Source organism: Chenopodium album, chromosome 15 (genome assembly GCF_948465745.1).
Source record: "Chenopodium album chromosome 15, dcCheAlbu1.1, whole genome shotgun sequence".
NCBI classification, from domain to species: Eukaryota; Viridiplantae; Streptophyta; class Magnoliopsida; order Caryophyllales; family Amaranthaceae; genus Chenopodium; species Chenopodium album.
The window spans coordinates 33,554,772-33,577,611 of NC_137848.1; the positions used below are offsets into that span (position 1 = coordinate 33,554,772).

General features: G+C 36.1%; 1 protein-coding gene and 1 non-coding gene across 2 annotated transcripts; both read right to left on the minus strand.

Annotated features, from left to right (window-relative positions):
- Positions 1–245: 245 nt before the first annotated feature.
- On the minus strand, positions 246–352 carry LOC145583578 (small nucleolar RNA R71). The gene has a single exon (XR_014100212.1). It is a non-coding gene; the product is annotated as a small nucleolar RNA R71 (small nucleolar RNA).
- An 18,350-nt stretch (positions 353–18,702) lies between these two features.
- Positions 18,703–22,831, minus strand: LOC145583099 (pectinesterase-like). Its single transcript, XM_081640245.1, has 2 exons — positions 19,814–22,831; positions 18,703–19,689 (listed from the first exon to the last, which is right to left on the minus strand). The coding sequence occupies exons 1-2, from the start codon at positions 20,862–20,864 to the stop codon at positions 18,986–18,988; spliced, it is 1,755 nt and encodes a 584-aa protein (XP_081496371.1). The 5' UTR covers positions 20,865–22,831; the 3' UTR covers positions 18,703–18,985.
- Positions 22,832–22,840: the final 9 nt, after the last annotated feature.

Genomic DNA, 22,840 nt, shown 5'->3' on the forward strand with positions numbered 1-22,840 from the left:
AATTCAGTGGAGCCAAGGGTGAATATCCTAATCTTCACATTGCAGATTTCTGCTAATATTGCAATACCATCAGGCAAGCTGGGGTTACCCAGGACCAAATCAGGGATATTCTCTTTCCCTTTTCTTTATGTGGAAAAGCTAAATTGTGTTTTAATGGTTTGAATAGAACTGCACTTGGTATAACTGGCTAGGAGACACTTGCTTTGAATTTTTATAACAAATATTACCCTGCAAAAAGAACAGCTTTGTTGAGAAGAGCAATTTAAAACTTTGCCCAAGAGCTAGATGAAACTTTATATGAGGCTTGGGAAAGATTCAAGGATCTGCAGAGAGAGTGTCCTCACCATAACTTAGCACAGTGACAATTAATTCAAGCTTTTTACAATGGGCTTGGAATTCATCTAGATCAATTTTAGTTTCTGCAGCCAGTGGCAGGTTTATGAATTTAAATGTGGAAAATGCAGGTCAAGTTATTAAAGATATGGCAATTCATAATTCCCAATACGGGAATCCTAGAGGGTTTGCTAATAAAGGAAAACATAGTGTTGATTGCGTATCCTTTTTGCAGGCTTAGTTATCATCTATTTGTCAGGTACTAGATAATCTTAATGCTGCTCCTAATACTGAAGCTAATGTTTCTGCTGTCAATAATACTAATGATGTTTTTTGTGAAAATTGTGGAATTGTAGGACATTGGGAGCAAGAGTGTAAGAGTTCTATTGAGCAAGTTAATGCCTTTCAAACCTATAGGCAAAATAACCCTTACTCCAACACCTATAATCCTGGCCTCCGAAACCATCCATATCTTTCATACCGGAGCACCAATGTACAAAACCCCCCACCTCCACAGTAACCACAACAGCAACCACCACCACAGCAAAAATACTACCACCCGAATTCTAGCCAGAAAAACCAATCACAAACTCCTCCATCTACTGACCCTACCTTGACAGAAATTAGAGGGATGTTAGCAAGCATGCAAAAGCATATGGAGAGTAGAGATGCACAAACTGATTAAGTTATAGCCCATAATAAAATTGTTGATAATCAAATTGCGCAACTTTCTTCTACTCTACAAAATCGCCAGCAAGGAACTCTACCATCGCAACCAATGCATCCTACAGATCATGCTAATGCAATTACTCTAAAGAGTGGTTTACATTATGATGGGCCTCTTATCCCCAAGGAGGATGAACTTGTTGCTAATCCTGATTCCCTTGTACCAAATGCTAATAGTACTAACCCTACAGGGCTTAAGGTGATTTTATATACCTTGTCATATAGGAAATGTTTTTATTGATAAATCTTTATGTGATTTAGGTGCCAGTGTCAGTGTAATGCCATCGTTTGTGTGTTCAAAGCTTAATATGGGTGATTTAAAGGTTACTAATATTACTCTACAAATGGCAGATTGTTCTGTTAAATACCCCCTAGGTATTTTAGAGGATGTCCCTGTTAGGGTTGGTAAATTTTTTATCCCTGTTGATTTTGTTGTTTTAGACATGGCTGAGGATACGCAAATTCCTATTATTTTAGGAATTTGAAGACCCTTCCTTCATACTGCAGGGGCCGTAATTGATGTGAAAAATGGAAAATTAACTCTCTCTGTTGGTGATGATAATATGACATTTAATTTAGAGAGAGTTATGAAAGGTCCTATGTTAGAGGAGAAGTGTTATAGTATTGATGTCATTGATTTTATATGCCATGACAGCTTACCTCAAGTTCTCTCACGAGATCCTTTAGAGGAAGTACTATGTTGTGAACTTGACGCAGGTGACACTGATATTTGGAGCAAGGAAGTGGATGAAATTGAGCATGCTCTATCAAATGAGCAACTTAGCCTTGATGAGAATGGTAAGGTAGAAAATTAAATTCAGGAATCATACTCTGTGGAGGTAAAGAAACCTGAACTTAAGCCTCTTCCTTCCCATTTAAAATATGTATTTTTGGATGTAGTATTAGCTCATATTGTTTCTAACCAAGGTATACAGGTAGACAAAGCAAAGGTAGAAGTGATTGAGCAATTACCCCCACCGGTTAATGTTAAAGGGGTAAGGAGTTTCCTTGGTCACGCGGGGTTTTACCGCCGTTTTATCAAGGACTTTTCTAAAATTGCAAAACCACTAACCCAACTTCGACTTAAAGATGCTCCTTTTGATTTTACTGATGAATGTCTTGAGTCTTTTAACAGGATTAAGAAAGCCTTGATTTCGGCTCCTATCATATGTGCTCTTGATTGAAATCTTCCATTCGAAATCATGTGTGATGCCAGTGACTATGCTTTGGGCGCCGTGCTTGGCCAAAGAAAGAATAAAGTTTTGCATGCTATTTACTATGCTAGTAAAACTTTAGATGAGACTCAAGTCAACTATGCTACTACAGAGAAGGACTTTCTTGCTGTAATTTTTGCCTTGGAGAAATTTAGATCATACTTGGTTGGTTCTAAAATTATTGTTTTTACTGATCATGCAGCATTAATATATCTCATTGCCAAGTCAGAGACCAAACCTAGACTTCTTCGTTAGGTACTCACACTCCAAGACTTTGATATTGAAATCAGAGACAAGAAGGGAGCGGAGATTTTAGTTGCAGATCACTTGTCTAGAATCAGGTATGATGGGGGTAAGGATTCTACACCTATTGATGATTCTCTTCCTGACGATAATCTACTTGTAGTTGTATCACAAGGACCTTGGTATGCCGATTATGCCAATTATTTGGTAGGCGGTATACTACCTCCAGATATGTCCTATCAACAAAAGAAAAGGTTTCTCCATGATGTTAAATATTATTTTTGGGATGATCCTTTTTTGTTTTGTGAGTGTGTAGATGGACTATTTCGCAGGTGTGTCCCCGAATGGGAAGTGAACGGCATCTTACAACGTTGCCATAACTCTTCATATGGTGGGCATCATGGCTCTTCTAGAACCGTGGCCAAGCTTAACGAGTCAGGCTTCTTTTGGCCTACTATGTTCAAGGATGCGCGATTATTTATCATGTCTAGTGATTCTTGCCAGAGGACCGGAAATATTTTGAGGAGGCACGAGATTCCCCAAACTGGGATCCTTGAAGTTGAGATATTTGATGTTTGGGGTATTGACTATATGGGACCGTTTCCATCTTCCAATGAGAATTGTTACATACTCACGGCCGTAGATTATGTGTCCAAGTGGGTCGAAGCCATTGCTTCACCAACAAATGATTCCAAGGTGGTCATGAAGCTCTTTAAGAAGACCATATTTCCAAGGTTTGGTGTCCCACGAGCTATCATTAGTGATGGAGGTACTCACTTCCATGAAAGATAATAAGACAACCTCCTATTGAAGTATGGGGTATATCATAGAACCGGACTTAGTTATCACCTTCAAACCATTTGGTCAAGTTAAGGTCTCTAATAGGGAAATCAAGTCGATTCTAGAAAAGGTAGTAGCTAAGTCAAGGAAGGATTGGAGAATGAAGCTAGATGACACACTTTGGGCGTGTCGAACCGCATCAAGACACCAATTGGTACCTCACCTTATATACTAGTGTACGGTAAGGCATGTCATCTCCCCGTGGAGTTGGAGAATAAAGCTTTTTGGGCAATCAAGGAGCTTAACATGGATTCTAAGGTCGCGGGAGAGAAAAGACTTCTCCAACTCAATGAGTTGGATGAGTTTAGATTGTCGGCGTATGATAGTTCACGAATCTACAAGGAAAAGACCAAGAAGTGGCATGACAAGAAGATCCTACCAAGAGAGTTTGCACCGGGTGACAAGGTTCTACTCTTTAATTTTAGATTGAAGCTTTTCCCAGGAAAACTAAAGTCTAGGTGGTAGGGTCCCTTCACTGTCACTAAGGTGAACAAGTTTGGTTCAGTTGAGCTAGTGAATGAAAAGGGTGAAGCGTTCAGAGTAAATGATCAACGATTGAAGGTGTATCATGATGGAGCTACTGTTGGAGTGGTGGAGGAAACCCACCTAACTACACTCTCATCTTAGAGCTAAGTATAATGGTCGTGCGGGACCTTTTAAACCAGCGCTTTGCGGGAGGCAACCCGTATTTCTTGCTTTCTAGACTAGCTTTTTCTTTCTTTTTATTTTATTTTATTATTTTTAGAGAGGTGAGGAAAGTGTAATTTTACCCTTTCAAAGTGTTTTTGTACAGGTTTCAAGGTATCACGAAAGGGGACTTAGATAGAAAAAGTTGAAAAAAATCGCACCCCTAAAACTAGGCTGAGGCCTGATCGGGCGCGAGAGTAAAGTTAAAATCATTTCGAAAATTCGCCCGATCGGGCAAGGAGCCTCGATCGGGCGCAAGAAAGCTTTTGAGAGGCCTTAATTTTGCCCGACCGGGCGCGCAAGTGGAGGTTGATTTTGAAGGGAAATTTACCCGATCTGGCACAGAATTAGAGAAATCGAGTGATAGAAAAATATTTCCCGGGCAAAGCTCGCCCAATCGGGCAAGAATATTGAGCAAAAATTCATTTCTAATCGCTCCCGATCGGGTGGGTCTCGCCCAATCGGGCGCGCAAGTGAAGTATCCCAAATATGCTAATTCGCCCAATCAGGCGAACTAGCGCTTGATCGGGCGCGCCTATCTATCCGGAGTCCTAACCCCCTTATTCTCTTTTTCTTTTCACTTTCTTCTTTATTTCATCTTCTTCACTCACAATTTCTTTCTCTAAACTCCATTTTCAAACCTTCAAACTCACTTTCTCATCAAGATCTTCTCAAATTCTCCCATCAAAACTCAAAAATTTTCACATATTTTTCGTCCTCTCACTTGCCCCTACATTCTCCACCCAATTCTCACTTGTTTTTCTCATATTCTTAGAAAACCCTAGAGAGAGAAAGCTTCAAATTTCTAAAGAAATCATCTCCAATAGCTTCAAAAAGATCAAGGACTCAAAGGGCTGAGCAATCTAGAAAACAATTGACACCAACGGTCGACCCGGAGCTTCAAATTCCGGGATGGAGCGAGGAAGTGGTCACAAGTGAGGAGAAAAAGGCAAGGATGCTCAACCTCATCTCCAGGCAGGTAATTCCTACCCATTTTATTCTTCACCCTACGTTGACTAGGTTAGGAATTGATAAACAAGTTGAAAAGTTGTTTAAGGGAATTGGCATGAGTGGTTTGTTTAACTTGCATTACGATACTTAAGACTGTTTAACTGTGGAATTCATATCTACTTTTAACTTGATTAAGTCTAGTGCAATTATTTTTCATGTACAATTTCGATTGCTTAATAACGATGTGAGAATGTCTTTGAAAGATTTTAGCAAGATTTTTGAATTGAAATCCGATAGGCCTATGGAACCATCTAGGGATTATTGTGCCGAAGTTAACATAGCTTTAATGGGGAATGTGTTAGAGAACCTCCAACCTGCCAAGGGAACTTGGATTCAACATCCCGTGCCAAAATTTTGGCAAAGGTTTGTTGGCCTCACCATTTTCGGGAGGCATGAACCGGCAAATGTGAGGAGGGATGAGCTAGAATTAATGGCCACCTACATGATACCTAGGAGTGAGAAGTTAAACATCCCACTTAGGATGGCCCAACACTTCCAACAAAGTGCTAAGGCGGCCGAGGCCGATAGAGCTAGGACCCATATCTACTTTGGTGGGTTAGTCACCCACATTGCGGTTAAATTGATGGGTTTTTCACCCAACAACCATAGGAGAGTAGATGGCCCTACCCTCATGGACCTACCTTACTTATAAAGCATCAATTGGGTCCAACCTACCCATAGTGTGACTCAACCCAATGAGATGTGGTGGATAATTCATAGGGAGTCGGGTAGGAGGGTTCAAGCCTTCACATAGCCTAACCCAAACTTGACCAAGTTCGATAAAGGTAAGTCCACCTACACATTTGAACTAGGTAACCAAGGAGAGGCTAGAGAGGTTCACCACTCACCACCTCAACTACAACCCCAATTCCAACCTCCTCCAACACCCCAAGCCTACTTACATGATATCCCTACCTCTTCCAATGACTACAACATCGATCCCAATGCACCTTATGACTTCTTGGCTTTTAGGAGCCAACTTAATAAGATCGAGAGGGGGCAAGGAAGGGTAGAGGGCTTGGTTCAAAACCTTGACTCTAGAGTAGGTTATCTAGATAGACGGGTTGGGTACGTGGAGTGAAACCTAAGGAGGGGTTTATACCCCATGTATGATGACTATGCACGCCGAGGGGCTATCCCCCCCGAGGCTCTTGTTCGCGACTGGTTTTAATATCCACAAGGAGGATATTGGACCCCCAGTGCCTTTGGTAGTTATGTGGACTATTCTTCGATCCATGGTTATGGGACCGATGTTCCTTTTGGTGGGATTGGGGGGAATGTGGATCCTAACTACTTTGCAGGTGGTTCGGGTTATGGAGGTGTCGGTTCGAGCCATGGAGGTACCAGCTCTATCCATGGTGGTGGCTATGCTAGGATGGATGAGGATGAGGATGATGATGAGGAGTAGCTACTCCTAGATACACTCCCAAGTCAATGAGGACATTGCTTGATTTGGCTTGGGGGAGATTATCTTGTATATATGGTATCACTCTCTCTCTTTTCTCCTTTTATTGCTTTCTAGGTTAGTTTATTGCTTTCTAGTATAGTTTTATTGCTTTGAAAAAAAAAATACAAAAAAATTGAAAAATAAAAAAAAATCCAAAAATACGTTCCAATGAAGAAAATGAATCATGCTTCCCTGTGCCCCTTGAAAAAAATTATTTTGACTCTTGGTTGTTGATAATGAACATTGTGGATTAGTTGGTCATGATTTGATGTTTGATTACCTTGGAACCTTAACATGCGTCAATCTTGTCTAACTACTTGTGAATATAGTGCTTGACTAGTTGATTTGGTTAGGAATGTGTGTTAGTTCTTGGTATATCAATGAATTTGAGTATTGATTTGTGACTATGAGTAATGTTTATGTGATTCACTATTATGCACAATGTGAAGGACGAAGGTGTTCATTCTTTTAGGTAGCCTTCAGACGATATTACACACATTTGTTCGCTTCTTGCTACCCATGTTGTTGCTTGTGCCCTTTTATTGTTTATTTAGCCACATTAGAAGCCTAATTAAGCCCCATTGGTTACTAGTCCCAAGCTTGGCTTGGGGGAGTTTTTAGTTAGTGAGGTGAGAGAGTTGTAGTGTGCACATTATTTGCACAATGTGAAAAAAGAAGAAGAGAGATTTGTTCTTTTGATATTGTGATTGGAAAAAAATGATGACAATTTGTGTTTCAAAGTTGAAATTCCAATGTGAGATATAAAGAAAAAAAAAGAGTAAAAGAAAAAAAATATTTCAATGTTCAAGTGTTCTATGTGAAGGTTGCTCAAAAAGAAAAGAAAAAAAAAAGTATCAAGTTTGAAAGAAAAAAAGAATGAGTTCAAAGTTTGTTTATTCACTCTAATTCTTTAACATCATTTTTTTTTTTTTTATGAGTGAATTTGTAAGTGATGGTGGTTATATGAGATATCAATTTAATTGTTTGGTGAATTTTTGTGGAGTTAAGTTGTGTTGGAGATGATTTGGTCATTGTTTTTTACCTTGGTTTTGTTAGGATTTGGCTCCCTTTAAGCACGGCTTTGCTCTCACATTTTCCCAAATTTTCCTACCCTTTACCCTAGCCTTACATTACAAGCTTTAAAGACCTTCCGACCTTTTGTGCATAGAATTGTGTAGATGTGAAAGTAGTTGTTTATCAATGCGAAGGATGACTTGATGTATTCCGAGTCAACTATCTAGGTTGAGTGCTTATTTCTTTAAACACACGAGTGTTGTGAGTTTGGGAGGGCATTGTTCATAATAAAGGGGTGGTTGGAGAGCGATCAAGTACATTCGTTACTCACCACATAAATTAGAGTCGAGTGTGTGAGCACTAGTCTTGAATTCTATATGCTCTTGTGGTTTGCTCTACTTGACAATTGCTAGGGAAGATAGGAAGTCGGATGGATTTGAGTGATTCATTTTTATGCATGTTTGTTAGATTGGCTTTGAGTTATGTTGTGGATTTTTGATGTGATTCGGGGTGAAGCTATGTTTGTTTTGATTCATTCCCTTGCTTAGGGACAAGCAAGGGTTTAGCTTGGGGGAGTTTGATATTCATGTTTTATATGTTATATTATCCCTCGTCTCACGATCATTTACATGCATATTTGAGCTCTTCGAAGCTATTTTTGGTACTAATGTGCGGTTTCTAGTGTTTTGTAGAGTTGGCATTAGTTTTGTAGGATTTTCCCGGATTTGCCGGTATTTTCTATGGGTTTCCGGCCACTACGAGATATTGGAGCTTGAAACACATCATGACCGTTGATCGTAGCTCAAGACCGATCGTATCGGTGATTAAGGGATCGGTTCGTGAAATTGGTCCGAGCAATGGACCAAGAAGAGAGATTGGGCTTCCTCATTTGAAGCCCAAGGAAATAGAAGTGAAGGTCAAGCCTCGGCCAAAGTAAGCCGGGCCCGATCGGGCGGCGATAGGCTCGATCAGGCGGCTGCCCAGAAACAAGCGTACTTGAAAAAAGGCGAGCCCGATCGGGCGCGTGTGTTTGCAGCCGTTTAGGAAGTTCGATTTGGCAAATTTGTTGAGCTTAGTTTTGATACTCTTTTGTAGTCTTTCTTAACTACTTTTTTCATTATTCTTTCTCTCATACTCAAACTTTAGAGAGCTTTTTAGTTGGGGTTTTATTCTTAAACTCAAGATTCTACCTTTTTAGTGCAATTCCAATTTTCCTTCTTTCAGTATTCTTTCTTCTCTTTTTATTGTTTATTTTCTTGCTTGATCTTAATTATGTCTTCTTTACTTGCTTTGATTAGTTTAGATTTAATTATGTGTGAGTAATTTAATTCTAGGGTTTTGGGGGAACCATAATTAATATGAAGGGATAATTTGTTATTATTAATTATAGATATTGCATGATGATTTCTTATTGAATTGTTTTAATTCTTTATAATTAGATTATGAATCGAGCAGATGTGATTTGATTGTAAAAGTATAACAATATTGAATTGATGAATCGAGCAAATGTTAATTTGATATTAAAGGCTATTTTCAATAGGAACTTAGATCTAGTAAATTGCGAGAGCGTGTTATAGATCTATGTTGATTAATAAATTGCGAGAGCCTGTTAATCATGTTATATGTGCAATGTTAATTATTGATTGTTATGTTTTTTCCCGGAATATTAATTATTGGTGAACCTGTGACCCTTGGCCATTTATTAATTGATTTATCCCTTTTCTTAATCTTTGAGTTTAATTCCCTTTTAATAGCAACAAATTTGGTTACTTGATAGTTTAGATTATAATAATTAATTAGGAATAGAAGAACACTGTTTCACTGTGGATTCGAGCCTACTTCCCTATGTATTATTAGTTAATGGTTTTAGGTTATTCTTTTGATTAGGTGATACGACTGTCAGTGCCACATAGTATTAATATTTTTAAAACGCCATAATTAGATTACGCCACGTCAGATTATTATTATTTTTTTTAAAGTGCTATGTAGGATTATAATAAAAAAAAAGCGCGACATAAGATTAATTTTAGAGCATCACATAGGAAAATGTTATATTTTAACCAAAAAAAAAAAAAAAAGAGAATTGCAAGTTATTTTAGATCAAAAATTTTATATAAATTATAAAAATAAAATCAGCGGATTTTTTTGTGGCTGGTCATATTATGTGGTCGATTGAGACACACCTAAACACTGACCGAGTAACCCTTGACTTCCGAGTAACCCTTGACTTTCGAGTAACCCCTAATCGATTGAGTAACCCTTGACCAACCAAGTAACTTCTAACCAAAAAATCCTGACCACACAGTGTGACCCAGCTACATATGAAACTGTGTGAAATAAAATACGAAGTATTATCTTTTTATATTACGAATTTTATCTAAATATGAAAAATCCCCAAGTAGTAAGCAAGCGAATATCACAAAGTTTATTAGATAAATAAATATTAATGTAGACACCAAATTGTGTCTCCCTAAAACCAAACCCAGTGATGAGTACCTTTCACGTCATAGATTATCGAATGAGGTAAAATGTGAAAGAGTCTCGTGATTACTCTAAAAATACTTCATTCTGTTTTCGAAAATCTTTCTTTTCGTACCTTATTTATGAAAAATGTCCAATCCAATTTAATTTGGTCCATGATATGGGGACCAATAATAGTGTAGTTGGATGGGGCTCAAAAGAGCTTTGCAACGATATATTATAAGCCCAATTCCGATGAATAATGAGGAAGTTATGGCCCAAATATTAAGTTGGATATTAAACGAGTTTTATGGGTGACCCAATGATCAAGTGGAGGGTCCATTTAATTATCATTCCTAAAGTCATTAGGAATTACTTTAATTTTTTAGATTAATCTAGAAGGTTATTTTAAGTTCTAAAGAGATTAGGATTAATAATTATATTTTTAGAAAATATAAAGAATTTTAGTTGGAATAAAACAATTGTTTTAAAAGTTGTAATCTAAATTTAAAAGATATAGTATGAACTCTAATTATCGAATTATATTCGATAATGGATTCCGTACGGCTAAAAATTATCTAGCAGCATCATCACGTTGCGATGGGCCTGTCGCGTCACGATGGTTTTGTCACGCCACTGTAGACATCTACTTTTGGCCTCCTGTCCCGACAGGAAGTGCAATGATGATAAATAAAACCATCTTCGTGTTGGATTAATGTGAAAAACACTTATGGATAACTGATTGAATCACAAGAACATAAAAATAAACTAGCCTAAGCCAAAAACAAATGCATTAAGGTCCAAACCACTAAGCCCGATCATAATTAGGCTTGAGCCCGAGCTTAAAACCAAAAAATGATGGATTTAGAGGCGCCTAGGTTAAAAATCAATGTTGCCGCAAAGAAATCCGCGCGCATCTCACGGAGTCGCGCTGGTCTGGCGTGCGCAACTCACAAGGCTGCGCGCAACACCCAGCGCAACTGTTAGTGATGCGCTTGTGGAAGATTCAGAATTTCATAAAAATATGAAATCGAATCTTACCATAATACTGCGCACAAGAAAATCAGTTGCGCTGCTATCCTAATTACTAGCGCTTGGATACCACGCGCTACTCATTCAGATGCGCGTGACACCTGCTGCGGCAGAATGTTCAAAACCCTAATCGTACCCATTCCCTATAAATAGGGGCTTAATACGAGGCTCAAAGAGACGGAAATTAACCTAAAACACTAGTAGAAACTTTGTGAACTTGTGTGCTACCAAACCCTCTTGTCCTAAACACTCACCCTCTTTAATACTTATTACTACGGTGGAGGTTCCCGAACATGAAGGAGTCCATAAGTGTTCTAAACGAAGATCTAGCAAAGAGAAGTGGTAAATTCCCGAACACTTAGATTAATCACCTTTGTTTTGTTGTTTAAAACAACTTTAATTAATTAATTAGTGTTGTTTGATCACGTTAAACGGACTTTAAATTAATTAATTTCACATAGTATCTTGCGTTAAATAAGAATAGAATTGAATAATTAATTGTTTATTGATCACCTAAGTCAAGGCGAATCTTGTTTATTTTGTTTAATTCACGAATATTGATTAAATAAGAATAACGACTTTTGCAATGTAATTCCTACGTGATTAAGGCGTGTAAATAAAATCAACTAACTTAGTTTTAGGTATCACGTTGCATATATTGTTTGGTGATGAAATTGTGAAAAAGGAAGAGCTAGTAGAGGCCGTAACTAGGGCTAGAATAGCGATTCCTCCCTAAAAGGAACGTTATTTTACTATCCTCGCTCCCGAACTCATTTCTGGTACACGTAGACCAATTTGGACATGGGTAAACTTACAATTTGTGCTAAATATCCCTTGAACTCTACTTGAGAGAAAGGCATGAACGAGGTTTATGAGTTATCCTAAAACTCATTGGCGACTCCTACTTGTTTCTTACAAAAAAGTGTGATGAGAGGATCATTTCTAATTCAAGGTCCCCCAAACAGTCAGGAATTCAAATCCTAATACACCCTAAAAAGTGTAAAGTCCTAGGCTTTTAAAGGGCCATGGGCATCTAAGGAGAAGGATCCCCTACGATGGGAACACCCTCCTTACAGCCGCGATGGATGCAGTTTTACTCCAATTCGAATTTGATCTTCTCTAATCATTTTCGGATGTTTTTCTCTATAAATAGGGTCATATTTTCAACCAATCATCTTTCTATTCTTTCTCTCTACAAGCTAAAAGCTTATTCTTTCTTTCTCTCTCTTTTTAAGCCTTCCCTTTTCCATCACGAGACTTAGACACAACTAGCCAAGCTCGAATTTGCCTTCACCCTAAACATGAAAGGTTGATAATTTCTAAGGGTTTGGTCCCAAATTCCTATTTTAATTATTTAAATTAATTGTTCGATTTAATATTTTTTAGAAGTTACTAACGTGTGTATTGTTTTGATAGAAAGAGATATGGGGCAACAAAGTGAGTAATTCAATTGCTTTATTTCTTTGGAAAGCATGCTTAGATTATTTTAATTCCTAGTATCATATTAGGATGTCTTTATTATTCATAGTATCATGTTTAGGGTATTAACTAATATTTCTAATATCATGTATGCTCCTAGTATCATGATAGGGATAAAGTTTTGATTTTTATTACTTAGTGACATGCTAGGATTTGTTATTAATCATGTTAGTATCATGCCAAGGATCTTGCTAATATTATTATATTTTATTGAGGATATTATTTTGATGATGATGATTTGTTGTATCAATGGTATCTGTTGCTTGATATTATTGTTATTGCTTGATCACGCCCTTTCTTGCAGGTTTAAAGGGAATTTGTACTTGAAATCACGCTCATTGTTATCAAAATCGCGATCTGGATCGTAGGATCGTACGATCCTATGATCCCATTTTAGCCGAACAATTCGGATCGGATGCAGAATCGCAGAGCAAGCAGGATCGTTGTAGGATCGCACAGGATCGGTCAGGATCGCATAGGATCGGTCAGGATCGTACAGGATCGGACGATCCTGTTTTTCACTTAAATTATTATTGGGTTGTACATGATCGGTTAGGATCGGACAGAATCGTGCAGGATCGATCAGAATCGAATAGGATTGGTTAGGATCGTACGATCCTACTTTTTACTTAATAAAATGAGCCTAAAGCAATTAAACTTTTCTCTAAGCTAAGAGAAGTACTATCGAACTACTAAAACTATAAATTTTACCATTTTTATGGCTTAAAAAATGTTATCTAATTATGTAGCAATCTTTTTATTACTCTTTTTATCAATTTTGTAGGATCTTACGATTCTACGGTCCGATTTTACCGATTCGATCATACTCCTCTCACCGATCCAAAGTAGGATCCCGATCCTGACAACCTTATTCACGCTTAATAAGATAATTAATAATTTCATTTAGGCTAATATGATTTTAATTCAAGTGATCGCCAATAATAGTTTTATTTGTGCATTAATATTTAACCAACATAGGTTAAACAGGTTCAGGATTAATATAATGATTGTATGTTAGTCAGAAAGCGCACATGAATATAAGAAGAATAAAGTAGAAGCCTATGTAGGGCAGGTTCAATCTCTTTTAGGTTTGATTTGTACCTTCCTCCCCGAATATCCAGTCATGGTTCAGGACTACTATGGAGTTAGTGATCTCATGGATCGTGAAGGGGTGTAACCTTCACCCTGTGAACATTTACAAGTTCCTAAAACTTGTTGGCAACACTTTTGCTCTAGCTTCCTTCCCTTTGGACGCCACCATGCTTAAGTGTATGATTATAGTGGGGCTCAAGTGTGGGATGCTTGAAATATTCCCTATAATTAGTAAAATAATTTATTTGAAAAAATACAAACAAACGGGCTTCATCTAGTGTGCTTGGTTGAAATGGAGTACTTAAAAAAAAAAAAAAGAGGAAGTATGTTTTTTATTTTCTTGTTATGTTTTTTATACCCTCTGTTCTAGACTTGGCAAACGAGTCGTTCGGGCCGGGTTAGTTCGGGTCAATCAATTTTCGGGTCGAGTCGAGTCAATTCGGGTTTCGGGTCAGCTTCGAGTCAATGGTAATTCAGATCGGGTTGGGTATAAGGTCAACACTTCGGGTCGAGTTCAGGTCGGATCAAGTTCAGATCGGGTCAATTTAGGTCGGATAAGTCTTCGGGTCCAATTATCGGGTCAAGTTCAGGTCGGGTCAAATTCGGGTCGGGTTGAGTTCGGGTCAGGTCTATTCGGGTCAGGTCAATTTTCGTCTATGTTGATGTAGAAATTTGACCAATACTATATTATAATTATCAATGAGTATAAAGTATAACAATTGAATATTAACAATATATTCATTAGACATTTCCAACAGTACTATGTACACAAGACTGTATTGTTTCATATGTATGATCACTATCATTGATTAATTGGTTAAAAACTCAAATTAGATAAAGTGAATAATGGAAAAAAAAATTCAATGTAACACTTAAAAGATGAAGCTAAGAGTAATAGTAATAATAACAATAACAAAAACTAGTGTTCCTAATCAAATGGAACTCTTTATGAATTACGAGTAATAAATTACACGTACATTTCAACAGTATTATACACAATATTGAATACTTACTGTTTTAATTTAGGTTATTTTTGTTAAGTGCTTATTCGCATAAAGTAATTAAGCCCTAAATCAGTTAGGTCATTTTGAGTATTTGTTAATTTTGGTTCGGGTCATTTTGGGTGTAGTTCGGGCCGCTTCGGGTTTCGGGTCCCCTCGGGTCAATCAACTCAGGTCAAATTGGGTCGAGTCACTTCAGGTCGAGTCGCTTTGGGTATCGGATCAATTTCGGGTCGGGTTAATTTGGGTATCGAAGCAATTTCAGGTCGGGTCAATTCGGGTATCGAAGCAATTTTAGGTCGGGTTAATTCGGGGCGGGTCAATTCGAGTATCAGGTCAAGTATGGGTCAACTCCACTTCGGGTCGGGTATGGATAAACTTTGTGTTGGGTCAATTTTGGGTTACGTTTTCGGGTCAATTTCGAAACCTGGGTCAGGTCAGTTCAGAATTACCAGCTCTACTCTGTTCCAAAATAATTGACACGTTTGACTTATTTTCATTTTTAGTATGTCATTATTAGTCACTTCAGGTTGTTAAAAGCGGATGACTACCAAAACTGATTGAATTATTTAAAAATAATGTAGAGTTATGATTATCTAAATCGAACTATGTAAAGTTGAAATTATTTTTATCAATTTTATCAAAAATGACATCTAACAGTGTCATGTAAAATAATTATCACTTGATTTGATGCGACATTAAATGATAGTTTAATTTAAAGTGAATGACTTGATATTGCTAGTTTCAATGACTCAAATCATAGTTTTATTGAGTTCTTGAATTTGTCTAATCAAACAAGTTTATTGGGGTAGAAAGTGTATTAGCAAGATTCTAATTTATACTTGCTCTATTTTTTTTTATTTGCATCATATTGAAAATCGAAAATTGAAAATTGAAGGAGACTATATGAAAAGATGTTAGTTTGAAACTAATTTGTTTCGTTTTATTCTATGGTCGAATTGGTATCACATTGGTGGTTTGCTTGTTGTCTATCATATATAGTAGATTAGAATTTTCAATCTTGTTTAGCTTAGTTACTAGTTATTGAACACTTCAGTCTCAAGTATATAATGTAAATAGTGTTCTTTTATTGTTTTATGTACATGGCTTATTTTTCAAGTTGACTTTGAGCTTAAAGAGTTATAAACTCTCCTTGTGAGATCGACCCTTGCTATCATTTTACTAGTTGTGTATATTTTTGAAAGTCTAAGTTAGGTAATTAATTAATTAATTTGGTGTGGTAAACAACACGTTTAATTATTATATATATATATATATATATATATATATATATATATATATATATATATATATACGCGCGTGAAATAAAATTATCAAAATTTCATAGTAAAATTAGAGCTGATCAAATGAACAAACAATTGATCAAAACTAGAACAGAAAAAAGAACACAATGATTTAAGCTATCACGCACTGTTTCTTCCTTAGATACCGAGCTCTTGCAAACTACAACTAAAATTTTATTGAAGAATATGAAGTAAAATTAAGGGAATGAAAATAAGGTAGAACAATCCTATTTACATCTGGTTCGTATTATATATAACTTTAAGGTATTATTTGTGAGATATTAAAATTTTCAAAGTTGTATATAATAATAATCGGAGATAATATTACAAATTAAATTGGTTGGAGAGTTTATTATTGTTGTAATAGACTCTACTGAGTCAGCTTATTGATTGTTTCACACCTTTCCATGTGCCACGTCAGTTTCATTTATCAGATTCAATATCTCTAAAAAAAAGACAGTATTAGCCTCAACATCACGAACTTTTAACAAGGTGCATATAACAGCATGAACTATGACTATTAGTTATAGCATCACAAACTTTTGCATCGAGTGCACAAAATAACATAAATGAAACTCGGTACTAAAGATTTGTCAAAGACAAGGTATCTTTAATATTTTATTATTATAAAAAAATTATCTTGGATTGCGTGTCTTAATTGTCACATGTAAAAATGATTAGGCAAGGTTTCAAGGGTTATTTTAGTCTGTAGGGGTCAATTTAGAGATCAAATTTAGTAATTTTTTTTTACCAAAAACGTATAAGTGGTATGTTATAAAGTGCATCGGTTAAGGTCTTAGGTAAATTTGGACCTTAAAATCTAAATATTATGATGTCAAAATTTGCAAAAAAGTTAATAAAATATTAAAGATTCCGCGGCTTCAATAAAATCTCCGGCACTGGATTTCATTTATGATAGTTTTTTCACCCGATGAAGAAGTTGGTGTTGTGATAGCTATTAGTCAAAGTTCATGCTGCTACATGCACCTTGTTAAAAGTTCATGTTGCCGAAACCAATTTTACCTAAAAAAAAATTATGGCAAGCTAAGTTGTTTTGAATTTTTTTTTTTACACTTACTAGTCATAAAAAAATCAGTATCAAGCTTTGTAGTGCTTCTCCCGAATTAGCAAGTAGTTTCGGTGCAGTAGTGGTTGTTTTGGAGGGAGTTGTGGTAGTTTTGGTGGGTGTAGAGGTGGTTTTGGTAGTTTTCGATAAGAGTGGTGGTGATTTCGGCATTGGCTAAGGTTTTAGGTTTTGTTGGTGGTTTTTTCGATGGGAATGGTGGTGGGTGGTTGATGGTGGTTTCGGTGAGATCACCTATAAAATGGTTTGGGGGGTTGGAGTAGCTTGGGTTTAGTTAACAAGAGTTATATGGCAACTAACGGCTATTCTACTTGGTGTAAACTTGGTGTCCATAATTTTGGTCTAACAGAGTAATTGCAAATTGTGGCGAGCTGTCAAAATACTTGAACTAAGGGACACATATTTCCCAGTTATTTACAATTCATGCCATCACATAAACGAATTTTGCAAATCTGGGGCATAAACTTGTATTTGCCGGGTTTAGTTAATGTTTAAGAGTGATGCATGGGTGATTAATAAATGTAATGTAGTTTAAGTAAGGGTAAAACTGTAAACTTAGTGTAAAAAACTTGTCAGAATTACTATGTTGCTTTTAATATGACATTTCTATTTATATAAAGTGCTGCATAAAAATAAAAGATAAAAAAAATAAAAATAAATAATAAAAAAAAATCTTACCTTAGTTTACGTATGAAATAACTCGATCTTATGAATATTGTAGGGACAATTATACCCTCTAAAATATCTATTTACTTAATTGCCCCCATTAATGTTAATTAGCTCTTTCTTAAAACTCTTATAAAAATATGCGAGTATTTATACCCTTAAAACTATATGTTTACGTATTTTTCCCTCATTAATGCTACTAACAAGTTGTGATGTAAGGCCAAACCAAAAGAGCTTTCTGAATATTGCTAGTTATGACGCGCGCATTGCGCGCATTAGCCACCCTAGTAATAAAAAAATGGGAGTACTATATATATTTACAACAAACGGACATGATATTTCATAGTTTTTGATGAGCAAAACACATCATTAATAATAATTTTGTGATTGTATCTTTGATTCTAAACTTAAAAATCCCTTTGACGTAAAACAGTTATAGAAAAGTTTTCATTCATTTGATCCGATAAGTAAAGAATAAACCACAAAATGTAAATCATAATGATGTAATAGCTAATAAAAATGGCCGGTTTAAAGTAAAGTAATCATGAATTAGTTTGAGAGGTTGCAAAATTATGTAAGTACCATCAATGACACGTAAATCAACTTGTTCATTGGATAACATTGATCTAAAGTAAAGTAATCATGAATTAGTTTGAGAGGTCGCAAAATTATACAAATACCATCAATGACACGTAAATTAACTTGTTCATTGGATAACATTGATCTAACGATGCAAATAGGATTTTAATTCTCATTTTAGGTTGTGGTTCTCACTAGATATTCATTATAAGTTTATACATAAAAGACTCGATCAAATTCGTTCCTAAGAGAACCCGTGTTAGTTTAATCGATGAAATTGGTCAAATCTGAGATATATATTTTATGAAAAAGAAAATAATTGATGAAACATTATTTAATAAGATTTCTTAAAGTTATAATTATATAATGTAGATAAATCTAATTCAATTAACCCAACTAAAATTTTTCTTTGCTTAATCACAATTAGAGATAGGAAAAACAAATTTTCATTTTAAAATGTCCTAAAAATAAGTAAAAGTATTCTTCACTCTATTGCCTTCGAAATCAAAGGTTGTATATTGATTTCGTTACAAACCATACAAGGTTCAATAAAAATAAAAATAAAATATAGGTACATAGAATGAACATACCATGATAAATATGTTAATTATATGTTACGCAAAACAAAATACACTACAACGATTTCATTTGTGATTCATCAGAAATCATTTTTTCTACTATTTTCTGTAAAGTTACAAACAATCTCTCGTCTTTCCACATAATTATTTAAAATTTTTTTGTTTCCGTCTTTTAACCTCTAATTAATTAATCGCTTAGCTTGCAGAAAACATTCCAGCAGCATATGGCACACCAGTCTGAGGGATCCATTTGTCGCCGCTAACGAACAACTTAGCAGGAGTGAAACCATCAGCTTGTTGAGCGCTCAAAGTCTTGAGTCCCGCCCATTTAACTCTCTTAGATGTATCAGCACCTATACCTTTGTTTTGGTACTCGGCGTAGAACAATGTGTCAAGGGCAAAGGTTCCTCTCCATTCAGTCCATCCTTGAGGAGCAATACAGTCATCAATGTTCGAGTACATGAAGATGGTTCTAGAGTATTCCTTCCATGGTCGTCCCAAGTAGGCTGGGAACTGAGCCTTTACCGCCTTGTAGTCAGGCTCACCAGAGATGGTACAACCTTCCATCACAAACCCACCGGGTCCTTTCTCCTCGGTCCTACCTTGGGCTGTAACCATACATTGTTGGTTGGGTCCTGGCTTTCTTACTAGCAACTTGCAGTTTTGGAACACTGCTTGTGCATCACCAAAGATGAAATCGATTGTGCCTGAGATGGTACAGTCTCTGTAGAATTGACGACCTCTTACTGCATACAATGTGTCTTGGTGTCCACTAATGTGGCAGTTGTATATGACGGCGAAATCACTCACCACCCTTAAGGCAACTGCTTGGTGGCCCTGTGGTCCTGCAGTGTTCTCAAATCCAATGTCCCTTGCCATGAATCCATCTCCAACAGCACCTGTATAAAATTGCATTTAATTGTAATAGTAGAAAATTATTAGCATATAATACATTTTTGAGATATATCTAACATCTTTTATAAGTGAGAAAATTGCACCTATAAGTTACACATAAGTACTTACCAACAGTTGAAGTCTTAAAAGTTTGAATACCATCAGCAAAGTTCTTGCTACCGGTGATAATAGTCTTAGTAGGTCCATCACCAACTAGAATGACATTAGTATGCTTCTTTTCGATGAGGACGGTCTCCTTGTATGTACCAGCCTTAATGTAGATAATGAAGGGGATTTCATTCTTTAGGGGCACCTTTCCTACGGCCTCACCAATGGTCTTGTATTGGCCAGAACCATCTTGAGCAACAATAGCATCAGGCTTAATTTGAGAGACAGGGACGTTCATAATTTTGCGCTTAGGGTCATTGACCCAAGGAGGCATCTCACCAGCAACCCACACTCCCTTACCTGCCTTGTGAAGAAGACGACGGTGAGCTGAAGAACCAGCACCACTACCAAGGGCACTAAGGTCAAGCCCTGGGATGTCAAGGTATTGAAGCATAGATTTGGCCTCAGTGATGATGTTCAAGGCATTGCTGCTAAGCTCACGCGACACATTAAAGAAGCTACGCATCTTAGTGCCTGCATCACTAGTAGAATTCTCAAACGCCTCGAAACAAACCTCTTGATAAGTAATGGCACCACCAATCCAAACCCTTAGATCTTCAAGGAAGTCATCGACATTATCCATCGTAAAGGCGCCCACAGAATCCACTGTCCTCTCAAGGTCATTTACGGCATAGCCAACCACTTCCTTGCATATCTCCAAGCCTTCAGCTGCTCGAGGATCATCTTTAGCTGCCTTAATCGTATTGGATTTTTCCAATGCTTTTGTTATCTCGTCCTTTGCCACCCTAAATGCCGTCTTTACCAACTCCTTAGGGTCAGTAGTGTTTCCAGCCGAATTACTCAGGGTTGTTTCACAAGCTTGCTTGTACCGCGTAGGTTGGCATATGCTTTGGATTGCCTTCGTACCTGAGGCAATCTTATGGTCATCTCCGCCACCTTTGGGTCCGTCATTACCATTGTGACCATACTTCGAAACACCAAGTGTAACAGCCGCGACACATGCCACCACACATATGGCCGATATAGCAATAACAATAGGACTCTTTCCCATTTTGTAAATTCTTTTTTTTTTTTTTGTTGCTTTAAGGGTAAGAAAAATGTGGTGGGATTAGTTTTTTTTTTTTTTTAAATTTTTTGATTGGTAGAGCTATTTGGGGCTTAAGTCCCTATTTTATTTTAATTATTGTAATTGTACAAGCCCCCAGAAGGCTCTATAATGCTATGCAAGATTGTTGGGGAAGAAGTGTTTAAACAGAGGTAAAATGCTAAATAAGAAAAAAAGAATGATGTAGCGCAAGTATAGTCAAGATTAGAATTTTGTGGTTATTTTCTAAATTAAAAAAGTGTTTTGAATCCTTTATCTTCGTTTGGTTATTTTGGGGTTGATTAATTTTAGGACAACAAGTGGATTGCAATGGATCTAAACTTTGGTGATTGATATTAGTGGAGCTAATAATATCATATGATCAATGGAACATTATTAATTTACTTTATTTAGATTTATGCTATGTTTGGAGCATCTCATAATCATTGTATAATGCTTAACAAAACTATGGTCAAAAGAAATACTACAATATAAATTTATAATTCAAGTTAAAAAAAAAGAACGAGTTCATATGAACTTTGGTGATAAATACTAGACATGATTTAAAAAGAGCAGTGCTAAACATGTATTTCGTATTTATTAGAATGGAAAAGATGTACTCATTGTAAAATTAGTACGGAGTATAACAATTGCTTGAATAGGACAAATTATTTAACATAAAGCACACTCAACACTATTATGTGACTTCTTATCCAACGAAAAACACTATTTCATTCAAGTCAATGCTATAAGTCTGAGAACTGTCAAGCGATCAAGTTTTACAATTGTATATATTTTCTATATTTTTCATTTTACCTCCAAGGACTTTTTTTTTTTATATAACACAAGAGCCTAATCACTTCAGCTTAATTTCAGTTCAGTTTAATTTAATTCAATTACGTTCAGTTTAGTTCAGTTCAGCTCTTAATTTCCTACTCTCATAAAATATTCATTTAAGCTCTATTCAATTCAATTCAGTTCACTTCAATTCAGTCAGCTCAGTTCAGAAATGTGAACAGGCGCTAAAAGTAAAAATATATTTAAAAGGTTAAAGTGGTTTTCTTAAAAATAATTAAAAAAGTCTAAAGCCAAGTCAATAATTACAATTTACAACAAACACCTTTTCAGTTACTAATACAAAACTTGGTGTTGAACAAAATAAGGTAAACATACTGCCTTTGCATATAGCCGTCAGAAAGACTAACCAAAGCACTAAGCCAAAAGAGAAGACACAACCAGTAGTAAGATCAGTTGGAAGAAGCAACAGCTTCCATGTCAATCTCATAGACTTATGTTCGTTAATTATTTATTTATTCAAGATTTTGCCATTTAATAAACAAATTTTATCTATCAAGGTGATAAAGTGAGATTTCCTCATAAAAACAGGAGTGAGGAAAACAAGATGGTCAAATGAGTTTGAAAAAAATTCCATGACTTAATTTTAAAATTTTTGTCACTTACTATTCATATTTGTCATAATAGAAGTATACGTTATAAACAAAAGACATTTTTTGTCTCAATTTGACTTTTGATAACTTGTGCACCACACTGATAGAAAGACTATTACATTGGAATAGTCTACACAAAAAGATTAATTAAAGAAGATTTGTTAGAAGTTACGTAATAGTGTAATAAATGATGGGTTAAATAAAGTTGTACCCAATACATCAGATGCCAAATTACCAACTCCTATTGCCCAAACCTCCATTCTCCTTACCTTTAGGGCCTTGGGGGTGTTACTCTTTCTCAAACACTTTCATTGGTCGTTTACTCACTAACCCAAATAGAAGTTGACCAATGTGAAGTTCTAGCCCAATAAGAATTTCTCCTTATCGATAAAATGAAAACTAAATTAAAACTTCCAACTCTACATGTCTTTATGGTTTACAAAGGTATTGTGATATAAGTATATAACACAAGCATAAATCCATTAAGACGTCCAC

Excerpts from the sequence above, each read along its gene's own strand:
- LOC145583099 (XM_081640245.1), bottom strand. The coding sequence starts at position 20,864 with ATGGGAAAGAGTCCTATTGTTATTGCTATATCGGCCATATGTGTGGTG. Across the intron at positions 19,690-19,813 it reads TTTTAAGACTTCAACTGTTG|GTGCTGTTGGAGATGGATTC; the intron begins GTAAGTACTTAT and ends AATTTTATACAG.